The sequence below is a fragment of the Pygoscelis adeliae genome, unplaced genomic scaffold (genome assembly GCF_000699105.1).
Source record: "Pygoscelis adeliae isolate BGI_AS28 unplaced genomic scaffold, ASM69910v1 Scaffold316, whole genome shotgun sequence".
In the NCBI taxonomy this organism is placed as follows: domain Eukaryota; kingdom Metazoa; phylum Chordata; class Aves; order Sphenisciformes; family Spheniscidae; genus Pygoscelis; species Pygoscelis adeliae.
The window spans coordinates 460,802-473,624 of record NW_008824905.1 but is presented as its reverse complement, the minus strand read 5'-3'; the positions used below and the strand labels follow the sequence as shown (position 1 = coordinate 473,624).

The following is a 12,823-nucleotide window of genomic DNA, read 5'->3' as shown; positions in this document are numbered from 1 at the left end:
CAACCTGAACACCTTTATAGCACAAAGAGTTATATATGTAAGGATAACTGAAACTTATTTCAGTGTGCTTTGCTGCAGTGACAAACTATGTCCTCATCTGTGCGGGAGAAGCTCTGGTGTGTAATGGCTTTTTAAGGAAATCTGATTTTCTTCTAGAAACCATGCTAGAATAAATGAGGTGGCATAAGTGCGAGTGTGCTCTTCATGCTGTTCATCTGGGCACCTGATATGAGAACACATTATAGGAGCTGAGCTCTTTCTAGGTGACTTGTGGTTCAGTCTCCTCGGTCCCCTAATGACGCTATGTACACTAGAAGGTTATTTTTCTTCAGTATTGACGGAGTTTCATCATTTTATGCCATCAGGAAACTTGGTCCAGTACAGTCATGTAAAATATGGTGGAGAAGTCACATAGGTTTGTATCACACATTCTTTACTAAAATTGCTTTATAATCTCAATCTCAGTAAAACATCTGCTAGATCCAGTTTCCATATCCTCTCTCGTCCTTACCATTTTCTTGAAGTTTGTAAGTTCTAGCAACGCTGGCTAGCACCGGTTGTCATTCTTTCTTAAAGCAACTTCCATTTAGTGCCCGAGAGCAGAGTATTGTGTGAAAAACTTGTACTTTCTGTTGGCAAGTGTGAAGAGAATGATATCTAGAAATCTGGGCTACTTTTTTTAACCACTAAAATATTTACATAGACAATGGCAAGGTATTTACATGAGTGCTCTTCAACCCATACCCAGCCTAGCATCTAGCTAATTTAACATTATGAGGCTTTTGCTTCATAATTATGACTCAGCATCAGTTGCTATGAATCAGGAATATTTATCTTAGTTTAGCAGTACATTACACTGCATTTAGGTAGTGCACTATATAACAGTGGCACTCCTGAAGTGCAGTTTACTTCAAACTTTTTTTTCAAATATATCTTGCAGTTTACGCACAAAAAAATTTGCTGCTGAGCTCTTCTCCGAAATTTGCTGGAGACTTGCGTGTGCTCAGAGCATCTCAGGATCTGGAATTGTGTAAATTTTCAGAAGATGAAAGTCTCAGGAATAAGAGATAATCTCTTTGAAAGTCTGACTGGTAGGGTGGGTAACACTGACAGCATGACAGTATACAGCATCCCAGATCTCCCTGAATTCAGTAACATGCAGGCACGTTCAACAGGGCTTAGGACAGTGCTGCAGACCGTATGCTAGAGATACTTAATCATTTCATTACGGTGCCATGTACTGCAGCAAAGTCAAGAAAACAATGTCTCATTTGCATTGTGTTCATTAGAAATTAAACTCGGACTGATTACTAGCAGACTTTTTGTATAAGGTTCATGTATTTATAATGTGACTCTAGGACTGATCTTCAGTGGAGCCAAGACATTTCCCATTTTTTCACTGAGTTCGTGGGGAAAATACAGCCTTGCATACATATGTCTGTGATGCAAAATGTATTGCAATTGGAGTTATTGCTGAACTTTGCTTTATGATTTAGGACACGTTAGGACGAGGAGAATGGGGAAAATTTGCGCACAGTAATTGTCCCCTCTCAAATAGTCATACAACACTTTGCGAATCGAATCTTCCCATTTGTACACAATCTAAAGGCAAGTCTAGAAGTAACAGAAAAAATAACTGGTTGTTTTGCAAGGGCAGTTCCAATTGCAGCAGGTGGGTACGCCTTCACAGGAACGATGGTAATAGCTTCAAGTCAGAACTAAAATCTGAAGCTTCCTCAAAACTCTAGTTTAGATCTGGTATGACCGTTTGATTGTGGAGACTACCGAACGGATATTTTTGAAAGGAATAGAAAATAGGGGACCGTCCACATTATGACTCAACTGCTTTAAGAAAGAAGTAATTAAAGAAAAATCATTAGCACATTGGAAATGGGAGTCAGGTGCTACCATCACATGACCCTCAATTGAGCGTTACAGAGGAGTGACCTGAGCATAAAAGGATCCTATATTGCAAACAGGAGAAAGGATAGAGAGTTGTTGAGTGTGGAGAAATGTGAGAGGTCTTGCTTGTGATTCCCAAAACAAAAACAAACCAGGGGGTTTGTGTCTTGAAGACAGAAGAGCCCAGATATAGGATGACATATAGAAAAAACATTGAGGAAGTGTTGTTTTATGGAAAACACTAGATTTGAGGAAAATCTGGGTCTGGAAACCCTGAGCGTGGAGGGGTTAGGGCTTCTAAGTGCTGTGTAAGTTGCCTGGGTGTGGTGAGGTTGCGGTTTTACTACTGGCTAAGCTCTAATTGGAGTGAGAAGCTGTATCATGGTAGCTCTCTTAGACAAGGCGGTTCCCTCTGGTTCTGTCCTCTATAATATTTTGTAGCTCCAGGCAGTGAAAATCCTTGTATAGATTTATAAAGCTCTATAATATCAAATGGATGACTTAATGGGTTGTATATGTCAAGCCATGATGCATGACTAATGGTGTTTCAGATGCTTAAGTAAGATCTGCTTCTCTAACAGTGGCTCGCTAGGATCAAGACAGTGATATCTGCAAGCTTCTTTTTGCGCAGGCAAAGGTCAGTGTCTGGGCGGTTCCAGCTTTTTAAACGATAGCAAAAACCATAGAACCATAGACTTCAGCGCGTGTGCTGCTGCAAACATCAGCTCTGCTACTTTTCTGTTCCTTCAAAACTTGTCGCCCCCCAAATTCACAAAATGGTGTGTATGAGGGATTATGGCCCACGAGAGATAACAAGGCGTTGTAGTGGATGGGTGCATTGCCTGTTTAGTTACTTGGGCTAATCATCTGTTTCCTAGTTTCTGTTTCTCATGCTTATCAGTTGTGTCTGTAAAACATGTCCTGGCGCACAAGTATTGCTGTTTGCACGTCGGTGCCATGACAGAAAATAATCTTGCTAAAAAATGGGAGGTTCTTTGCAGGGTAACTCTAGATGTTATAAATTCCTTTATTTGTTGCTATTATCAACACAATCTTCTTGGTAATGTTTGTAATACAAAGGAAAGAATTGATGGCTGGTCTTAGGTTAATTTTGGATCTTGTCAGTTGAGGTTTTACCTTTGCATTGTAGTAGCTGGCTCAGAAAGTCCAATAAAAACTTTCCATGTTTAGAATTAATGATCTGAAGTTGTCCAGAAACGGCTGTTTGCAAACAATGTTGGGGATTTTACTTCTTGCTACAAAGCAGAGAAATCTGTTGTGAGCTTCTGTATATCCTGTTGTGTTTATCAAAACACTTCCACTGGAGTCCAGCATGCGTGTATGATCTTGCCATGGCTAGCCTGCTTATTACGGTTGTGTACTACAAAAATGGAACAAGAATTTCTTAGTTTCTTCTGTTTGAGATGTCCTTCTAGCTTTAGCAGTCTGTTTGTTAATGATTTGAGGCCAACTTATAAAACAACGGAACTCCAACTTCCAATTATTTATTAACTTAAAGTTACTTGAATATTAATCATGCAAGGAGCCACAAATGTAACACATCCTTTAAAGACTTAAGGATCATCATGTTCCCTGTTGTACTAAACAAATCGTCATTACCCTTTCATTTAAGGGATGAAATAGTATAATTGAGTTGTGCCTTGCTCTTAGATTTCCAGGGCATATAAACTATGCTTATTATGAAAGATGAAAAAACAATGCTCCCTGTGCATTGATCATTTACTATGAAAGGAATAGAAGCGTGTTTTCTTGCAGTTTACAGTAAACTAATTTCTGCTATGTGGCCCTCAAGACCTCGTCTTCTTTTTCTGTTGTGATACCTATTCCTAGCGTGCACTGACCAGTCTCCACAAAGTACTCAGCAGGTAATTGTCTATGACTGAAATGAGACTAGTACTAGGCCCTTCGTAGTAGTTCAAGCGTGGGAGTGAAAACTAGAAACAAACCTGAGCCGTATTCACCAAACAGATATCAAAATCAACACACCTGCCTTAGCTGGAAATGAGAACTATAGTCCTTTATTACAATCGGGTTTTTTAGCACTCTATTGTATTAATTTCTTACTGAGACACCTTTGCATGAGTCTAATATAAGCATTGGGTTTTCAAAACTCGCTTGTAAACTTAAAAAAGCTGTCCTTAAAATCTTAAATTAATCTTAAAACCAAACAAAACCTTCCAAGTTGGGAGTCACAATGAAGCTTGAGTTACACTGAAGGGTTAACATCACGTTGCCCTGTTACAAGCGAATAATGTGGTCTTCAGTTGTAAAAATGCTTGGATACCTCCTGGTACCTAACAGCTTTACCGTGTAAGTGTCCATCAGGGTGGCATACTTGTCAAACAGGTAGATTGACATTGTCTTGGTTTAGAGACTTGAAGGTGCCAGGCTGTGCCTGCTCTCTGATCAAGAGCATCAGGCGGAGTGCTCAACTGTCTGAAGCTGTGACAGGAAAAATCAAACCTCTGGTTTGAAACAACTTGGGAAGTTGCACAGATTTGTGTTAAGCAATTGCAGAAGAGCTGGAGCAGCTCCAGAGGTTGAGCTTGGCGTGAAGCTCCAAGCCCACCACAGCATGGAGCTTCTACGCTGCTGTGAATTGAGCAAACACCTTGCATGTTGACTCCTTCCTATGTTTCGAAAGACTTCTCAATGTTATATATACCAATGAAATCTTTATTTAAATATTTTTCAGGTGCAGAGCTAGAAACCACAGCATAAACTGTAATCCCAAATATCAAGTATATTGTGTTGTGTGTACAGCAATGAGTCTAGCTCTTGAGAAGAGTATGCCAGAGGATAACGATGTGATCAGGAATCAAATATTTATGGGTCTGTACTGCCTCTCCCTAACATGAAGTTATATAAAGCAGAAGTAAGTTGCTATAAATCACAGTGCCATAAGATGGATATGAAGGCAAATTCAGGCTCGGTATTTTTCACGCTCTTCTCTCTGTGGCCCAGTAACTTCCAGTTTTAGGCTTGATCCTGTGAATAAATTGCTATAAATGGATGGGCAAACAGTAGGAAACTGGAAGGTATGTGTTGGTTCAAATATTTTTTTATAGCTTAAACATCTGCTTATACAATTAGCTGCTGAGCAATTAAGCGAAGCAGCAATGCATTCTCTCTTACAGATACAACTCTTGCCCGATGAATAATATTCATAAGGCTATTATACAGTTAAGGAAGAAATCGAACATAAAGCTGTATGTGATTAAGTGATCAAGTTGTGTTGTCAGAATTTTTGTCATAATGTTATAAAACCATATATTTATACTTAGGCATGATATGATTGTATGTATTGGTCATTCCACTAAACCCTGAAGACTGGTGTATATCTGGAGAAGGAGAAATGCCTTTATGCAATGGATTAGAAAACACAAGAGAAGAGGTTGAAGTGTAACAGTGCTTTCAGCACAGGATGTTTCAGTGTGTGCCCTGTCAGCAAATAATTACTAGGAGTCAGCAGGTTGCCCCTCATTATGAAGTTAGTGATTAAAGTGTTAACTGGAGCCTCCCTGTAGGTGTAACCGTGACTAAGAGAGTGCTCCTGTCAGCTGCTTGGAGGAAGGAAAGTGGGTAGGTAAATATTCCCGTCATGCATTGAGGTGTGGGGAGTGTCCTGGGTTTCCAGCACTCCCAGTTTGTTAAGCAGAGTAGTAATTAACAGTTCTGTGGGTTCCACGAAGTAGCAGAGGTAGCTGTCAGCCAGTGCAATGCTGTCATGCCTTATCCACGGCTCGGTGAAAGGTATGTGAAACTCCTCCTCTGCTTCTCCTTCTGTGATCGTATGTACAGGTAAGTGAAATGTAAAGCTGGAGCTGTTCTGCTTGCTGTGTAACCTGCAGTGTCAGTAGAAAGCAAGGTCCTTCGCAGTCACCCAGAACTCGAGTCAAATTCCTTTCGGGTAGTTAAGGTGCCGGAGGGAAGGAGAAATGTTTGGTCAGAAATTCTCGTCAAAGAAGTTCCTAAATCTCGAGGTGGCTTTGCGTGAGTCAGAGTTGTGATTAAAACGGGTGGATAATAGGTAGCGCTGCTGCTCAGCTTGTACGTGGGCATAAGCCTTCGCTGCCCTTCATTCAATCGGTGGTGCTAAAGACTAGTAAAATTACTCTGCTGATACTGAATTTCTTATGTATGTGAAGAAACCCTAAACTCATTTTTATAGAAACAGATCATGGTCCAAAATGTTGCTAAATACTAGACACCTCTGAGTTTAGAAAGTGACTTGTGTATATGTGCTATTGTGCCTCCAGTGCAAAGCTTTGTCCTGTACAAAATATTAGATGTGTACGTTGTCCATAGCTATGTAAATAGACAGCTGAGCCTTGTGGTTTCGCTATGAGAAACTGAGAAGGTTCACCCCATCCTGACTTGCTGTGGTTTTGGAACAGCTTTGGGAAGCACTGGGTCAAAATACCTAGAAAGCTTTGGGGAGGTTCGGGTTTTTAGTTTTTCCCTAACGCTGGTAGGAGCTCTGCATAGCACACAGCTCGCTCTGCAGTTCTTAATATATGGATGTGCCAAAAAGCACATCCAGGCTGTTAAATACAAATGAAAATGCTGCTTTGCTGCTCCTGCTTGGCTCAGCTCTGGATGTTGAGGGTCCCTCTCCTTCCAGCCCTCCTCTACAGTTGCCTCCTTTCATCCTTGTGTGAAAATCTGTGTGGCTGTTTACTCTTACCTTTGCTTTGTCATTCCTTTGCTGTCCTTTCCCTGGCCTGTCCCCTTAAGCAAATAACTTAAAAAAAAAAAAAAACAAAAAACAAAAAACACTCTACTTAATAAAATTAAGCAAGTCCTCTCATCTGCCTCTCTGCTAACACTTTGACTTTTTCTTGGAAAAAAACGTTTCAGCTAAGATGTAAATCTTACAGAAAAGTAAAGTTCACTACCTCAGTGAGATTAGTCTTGTGCCCTCATGTGGCTATTGATTCTCTCATAGCTTTGGGATCGTGTAGTGGTCTTTCTTCCCTTTCCTTTTCCTAGACTTCTCCAATAGTTGCAGTCTTCCTCTTGAGTTGCTCATTTTGCATCTGCCCTTCTTCTGATTTACTCCTGTCATTCCCTTCTGTTTCTTTTTCTTTTGCTCCAAAAGTATTTTAGGCTTCAGTCAGTCTTCCTCCAAGCATTAAGTTTCTTCTCGGTTAAGTCACAGGCTGGGAGGTTAGTCCAGCCAAGGTCCCGCTTTCAAGGTCTTAGCTATCTGAGAGAATTCTGTGGTTCTAGTCCAGTTAAACATAATGCTGAAGACACTTGTCTGATGCTAAGCAAGTCAGGAGATAGCTTTGAATAGATGGCCACAATCATCTACCGTTGGAAGAGCTGGAAAATTAGAACATTTTTGTTAGCTCAAATCAAAGGGAACAATGGAAGAAACATACTGCGCTTCTGTTGGCTTCTTCAAAAGAACTACAGGGAAATGACATGGAAAACTAAAAAATATTGGGAGGTGATAGAAAATGTGATGCTTTCTGGATTTATGGAGCGCCACTGTAAATATACTGTTTGTGGTGTCAAATAATTGTGCTGGGGAAGTTGCTGCATGTTCTCAACCCACAGGTTTCAGGGTTAACCAAAAATAAGGGCCGCAAGGTGTGTGTAGCCACAGTGCACCTATGGGAAGGGTACAGGGAGAAGTGGGATATCTCTAGTGTGAGCTGGAGGTGTGGAAATGTTTTGTACAAGCCTGATAAGCAGAGCTGGTCCCATAACTGAGGAAAACATAATGAGCGTGTTTTGTGATTCTGTGCCAGCTATAGGAGAAAAGGCCAGTCTCTGTCCAGGCTAATGGGGCAGTGAGGGAGAGAAAAGGGGGAGGCGTTGGTGAAGAATTTAATTGTTCCCATCGCCGACTATTCTTCCAGTTGGTTTCATTGTCAGCGTTTTAATGGCATCCAGCTGATTTAAGATATTCTCAAGGTTTTCAAGGCAAATAATTCAGTAAGAGCCATTTGCTGTGCAACAAAACAGGTACTTCAGCAGTAATCGTTTTTCTTGTGTAAAGATAACTTCTCTCAATCTGCAGAGATCAGCTTTGTCTTTCATATGGATCATTTTAAGGTCAAATTCTATTGAAAAGAAGGCTACCATGAGCAGTGAAGCGGTGCTAGAGTTTGCTAGAGTCACTGCTCTGTGTTTAATAGTGGTGACCTGGCTATCTGCTGCTCTTAACGTGTTGTCTCCTGACAGATGGGAGGAAGCTTAAGTGTATATCCAGATATTCAGATGCCAATGTACACAAACTCCTCTGCATCTTTTAAAATTGTTTTGAAATTACATTGGCAGAGGCAGTTGATTCAGTTAGAGGTATTAGTAAATCACATAAAAGCACTTTTCAAGGCGTGGCTAATGGTTACTGAACTCATTTCAGAGGCAAAGAAAAAACACTATTTTACTGGTGTACAGGAATCTTTTCCTTAGATACAAACTCATGTCTGTACAGAAGTCCCTGGGCTTCTTATTTGGCTTTCAGGTATGTTTTTGCCTTGATGGATGTCACCCGAAGGACAGTGGGTATGTGGTATCCTTCCCACTCATTTCGGTGAGCTACTGATGAAGCACTGTTAGAAACCCCAGCTGCTCGCGTAAAGCTCATGTTGGTAGTGCACTCCGGGTTTAGAGGTTGTGAGGTAACTTCCTATATGTTTTGAATGTTGAACATGATGTGTTTTTATGCAAAACTTTTTGTTTGTCCACATATTTTTTTTAGAAGCTGTTCATCTATGACTTAAGTAACTTCTACAAAAGAAGCTCAGTAGTGTAGGATCATTTGCACAGAAGCTAGGCACTAAAGCTTTAGCTAGCCATGATTTTTTCAAGCTTTAATTTCTTCTCTAAACTCATTTTCTGAAGGCTACCTGTCATTAGTACTGTAGGCAATAAACTAGTAGTTTTCAGATGTCTTTGACCAGGCTCTGTCCCATGCGGTCTGAAATCAGACTTGAGTCAATCTCTTGGCGTAAGGGAGAACAGACATTAAGTGCTGTTAGGCAAATTCCTCTGTTGTCATGCCTAAGTAAGAGAAATAAAAGTGGAATAATAAACTGCTAATGCGGTCCTTGGAGTTTTTACTGCTTTCAGTGGGATTAATTTTTTCCACGTATCTATGAGATGCCACTTCTTGGGCTGAGACGACGGGGTTTTTTCAGTGCAGTATCAGTTGTCAATCTTCAATCTCTGAGCCTCTTCAGTTACTTTCCTCAGTCTGCCTTTTCTTCTTGTACCTGAGGGGGAATGAAAGGAGCCAAGAATCCATAATTAAGCTTATTGAAGAATACATTGTTGGAGTCTCATGGGTCTGGCTTGTTGCCTACACAATGTGCTGGAATCACTATATGGTGATCTGTAAATTATATTGCTACATCACTTTAATTATAGCCTTGTTCTCTCTTTAATATCTCAGCTGCTTTCTTTGTGTGCTGCAGGACTCTGCCAATGATCAACACTTCGCCTTCTCTTGTCTAGTTTTATGAACCTGGTTAAGGGTGGCTTGCTGAGTCACTTTTTTGGTGACCCTGGGCAATGCTCTATCCATAACTAAAAAATGAATCCTAACCAGTAAATGGGTTGCAGTCTCAGTCTACTAACTAGTGAAGCATAATCATGGAGTTGTAGAGCAGTCCTAAAACTACTTGAGAAGGTCCTGGTACATGTAGTACTTGAGATTTAAGGTACTGTAATATGCTTGGTGGGAATGGCTTGTGGCTTTTTTACTAGGAGTGGGAAATATTTGGGTATTATGCCTAAGTACAAAGTAGTCAAACTATGGTATAGTTATTCTTTACCGTGAGTGTCGGAGACTGTTTCACTTGGCAAGCTAAGGCTCTGTTGCATTTACCATTTAGTCTGTCTTAGCGGCATTAGTGGATATAATTATTTTTCAACCTTTTGTTTAGATTCATCTCTTCTGAATAAATGAAGAAAGTGACTATGAAAGCACAGCATCTACCTTCTGTTTCCATCAATGAGGAGAAGTTCACAAAAAAGTAAATTCTTAAAAAAAAAAAAAAAAAAAAATTGACTGCTGCTTTCTTTCGAGTTACTCCATATTTATTCATTAACAGGGGTTCCTGTAGAGAGCTGAGCCCGTATCAGCAGCAATTCCTATAACTTGCTTTCTGTGAAGAGTCTACAGAACAAAGTTGCCCTTTCTATGGATTTTAAAGAACAGAGCGTTAAAACTTTTGTTCTGTGGATCTTCTTCATTAGGTAGAACAGCCATTTTAGAGGATACTGAAATGAAATTCCAAATTAGAGAAGATGGCCTTCCTACCTTTGAAGTCTGTTGGAATTCAACATGAGTTCTAGTGTTTAACTTGAGCTCTACTTGTTTGAGGCATGGGGTTTGGTCTGTAGTCCCAGATGGCAGGGTTTCTTTGCAGAAAGATATATCAGGCTGCCAGCTCTATTCTGTGGTGAGTGAAAGTGGTTCTTTAAACTACTCGTAAAAAGCTTGGAATTGCACCCAAACTGCATTTCGTGGGATGCTTTTCCACAGTTAAATCTGCTGGTAGGAAGTTTTCCTAATGCTGCTATAAACCCTGAGCCTCCTGGCTTATAGCTCCATCCCTGTTTTAGGGGATTAATTTTTCCCTTGTTGACCAGAGCACAGGAGCTGGAAGAGGGGGCTCTTCTCTCACTTCGTTTCCATCCCTCTTGATGTTTCTGTGGGAAGAAGCTAACTGTAAATGCACCCAGGGATGGGGCCGGTGGTAGATTTTTTTCTCAAGCTGCGGTAGGTGTTTGCATTTGAATCCCAATACTTTTATACGTGGCATGAGTAGTGCTGTTGACTTCGCCCTTTTTCAGGAAGGGTGTCAGAGCTTTCCCCAAAGTGCATAGGCAATTAATGCATCCCTCCCCTTCTCCTGAAGTGTTATTCTTTTTATACTGCTACTGATTTGGGACATAGTGCTTTTATGTCGGAGGTAATTAATCTGTGTGAACTTTCATGTACTTGGCATACAAAAGCATTTGGAAATGTACCAGATGAAGCAATGTCTTTGGTTTTGTTGCCCTATATATTTGTCTATTCAAGTGGTGAAATGTGGATTCTGGTTGAGACTGTTCTGCATTACAGTCGTGGATTTAAGTACTGCTCAAGTTTCTTTGCCTTGAAAAAAAGTGTTTCAAGAATCACTAACATATTCCATATGCAGTGAAGCTTGCTTCCAAAGCAATTTCCAGACTATCGTCCCTCATCTGTACCTTGAATCTGCTGTTACAGTACACCTTTCAGTTGTATCAAGCAGATGTTGCTGACAAGGCAAGCCTGCTGTTGGGGAATTGCACAATGGCTGGATCAAAAGGCTGACCAAAGCACGTGGGATTATTTGGCTGGCTGAACTATTGTGTCTTTAAGCATAACTGCTCTAAATATCCGTGGATAAATGTGTAGAGCTCAGGGGAGAAGAGGACATAAGTGAATTGTCCTGGGCTAGTGTTTTGAGTGAAAGTGATCTGGGCTCTGTTATGGTTTACCACCAGGACACTTGACCTTACAGCTCCCTTGTATCCTCCCTTCATTACTGAAGGAAGCTGTGAATCTGCAGTGAATGTTACCTTTGGGGGGTTTGTTTCTAAGTTGTTCTACCAGTTGCTTAGCTTTGGCTTCCATTAATGGCTGCATTTGGATGTTGTCACAAAGCTGTGCGGTGAGGACCGGTCTTGCAACACAACAGAGCTGCTGATTTTCTGGCAGGCTAACTCTCAAGGGATGAGCATCTGCCTCTTGGTTAGGGCAGTCTTTGGAACCTTCATAGTGAAGGTGTGTTACTAAGACTCATTCCGGAACTAGTAGGCTGGTGCATGTGTTGCTTCTCTCTGGGGCTAAAGGAACAAAGATTTTTCTTTTCTAATGTCTCTCTAGTACACAAGGACAAAAAAGTCAGTGAGAGCTGCTGTAAAATCTCTCCCTCGGGGCTTTTCTAATGGCTTGTGTGATTCGTCAGGGTTGGTTGCACTAATGCAAGACTGAAACCTGAAGGATTTATTTGTGTGAACTTCTGTGGAAGTTAATGGGAAGTTTTTCTAGACAAGGCAAGAAACTAAGTGAAAATCTTCAGAGCTTGCTCTGAGCAACACAATCTGCCTCAGAGAGAACGCTTACCGCATCACTTAGTGCTTTTAGCCTATGATTTTATTGGCCTTTGCAGCCAACATGGACTAAGAGTAATAGCTGGGCCTAAGAGTGTGACCCAAGTCCTTGTGTATTCCTACTCTGTCTTCAGGGAACTGGTCTCCCCAACTTTGTACCTGCAAAAAGCTTGCAAAATAACAGCTGTCAGTAAAAGGATTGCCAAAGGTATTAGGCTGCAAAGTGTGAAGAGACTTGTTTTAAACACCTCGCAAGCAGGATCAGCAGGTCTATCACAATATCTGTCAAACAAAACTACCTGTCTCCTACTTGCATGTTAATCTTACATTGCATCTGTATTTTGTCTGTGTATGAGGGCAGGATGTGCTTAATCTTGATTACCTTTAGCCAGCATGATGAAAATTTCACTTGTGTGTGATTCATATCTAACTCTATTAAAACTTCGCCTTTTGGTGGGGTGACCTGAATACAATCCCTCACAGCTCACAAGACATGAAGAACCTGTAATGAGCTATTCTAACACAATGAAAAGAAAGGCTTTCACCACCTGTATTACTAGGATTTAAAATCAAAGTGAGTTGAACTAGATGTTGAAAATGCTGTTTCAGAGCCCAGCACTTTGTTGATAAAGCCACTTAAATATTTTTTGGGGAGTTGCAGTAAGTTAAAGTAAATAATTTAGAGCCAGAGTGTTAGAAGGGAATGCAGTTAACCTTGCTGAGTTTAGCGGTGCAGTCCTTGTCCTAATGTTACCTGTTGACTAAAAGCCCTGTTTATCTTCTTTCTCGCTACGGGAAA

At 40.7% G+C, this 12,823-nt stretch overlaps 1 protein-coding gene across 1 annotated transcript in view; it reads left to right on the top strand.

Annotated features, from left to right (window-relative positions):
• Nucleotides 1–9,843: 9,843 nt before the first annotated feature.
• The window catches only part of RASSF6 (Ras association (RalGDS/AF-6) domain family member 6), a 15,931-nt gene continuing 12,951 nt past the window's right edge, over nt 9,844–12,823 (top strand). The window contains exon 1 of the mRNA XM_009324880.1: nt 9,844–9,914. Coding sequence (XP_009323155.1) covers nt 9,844–9,914 — 71 coding nt within the window. The remainder of the gene's footprint in view (nt 9,915–12,823) is intronic.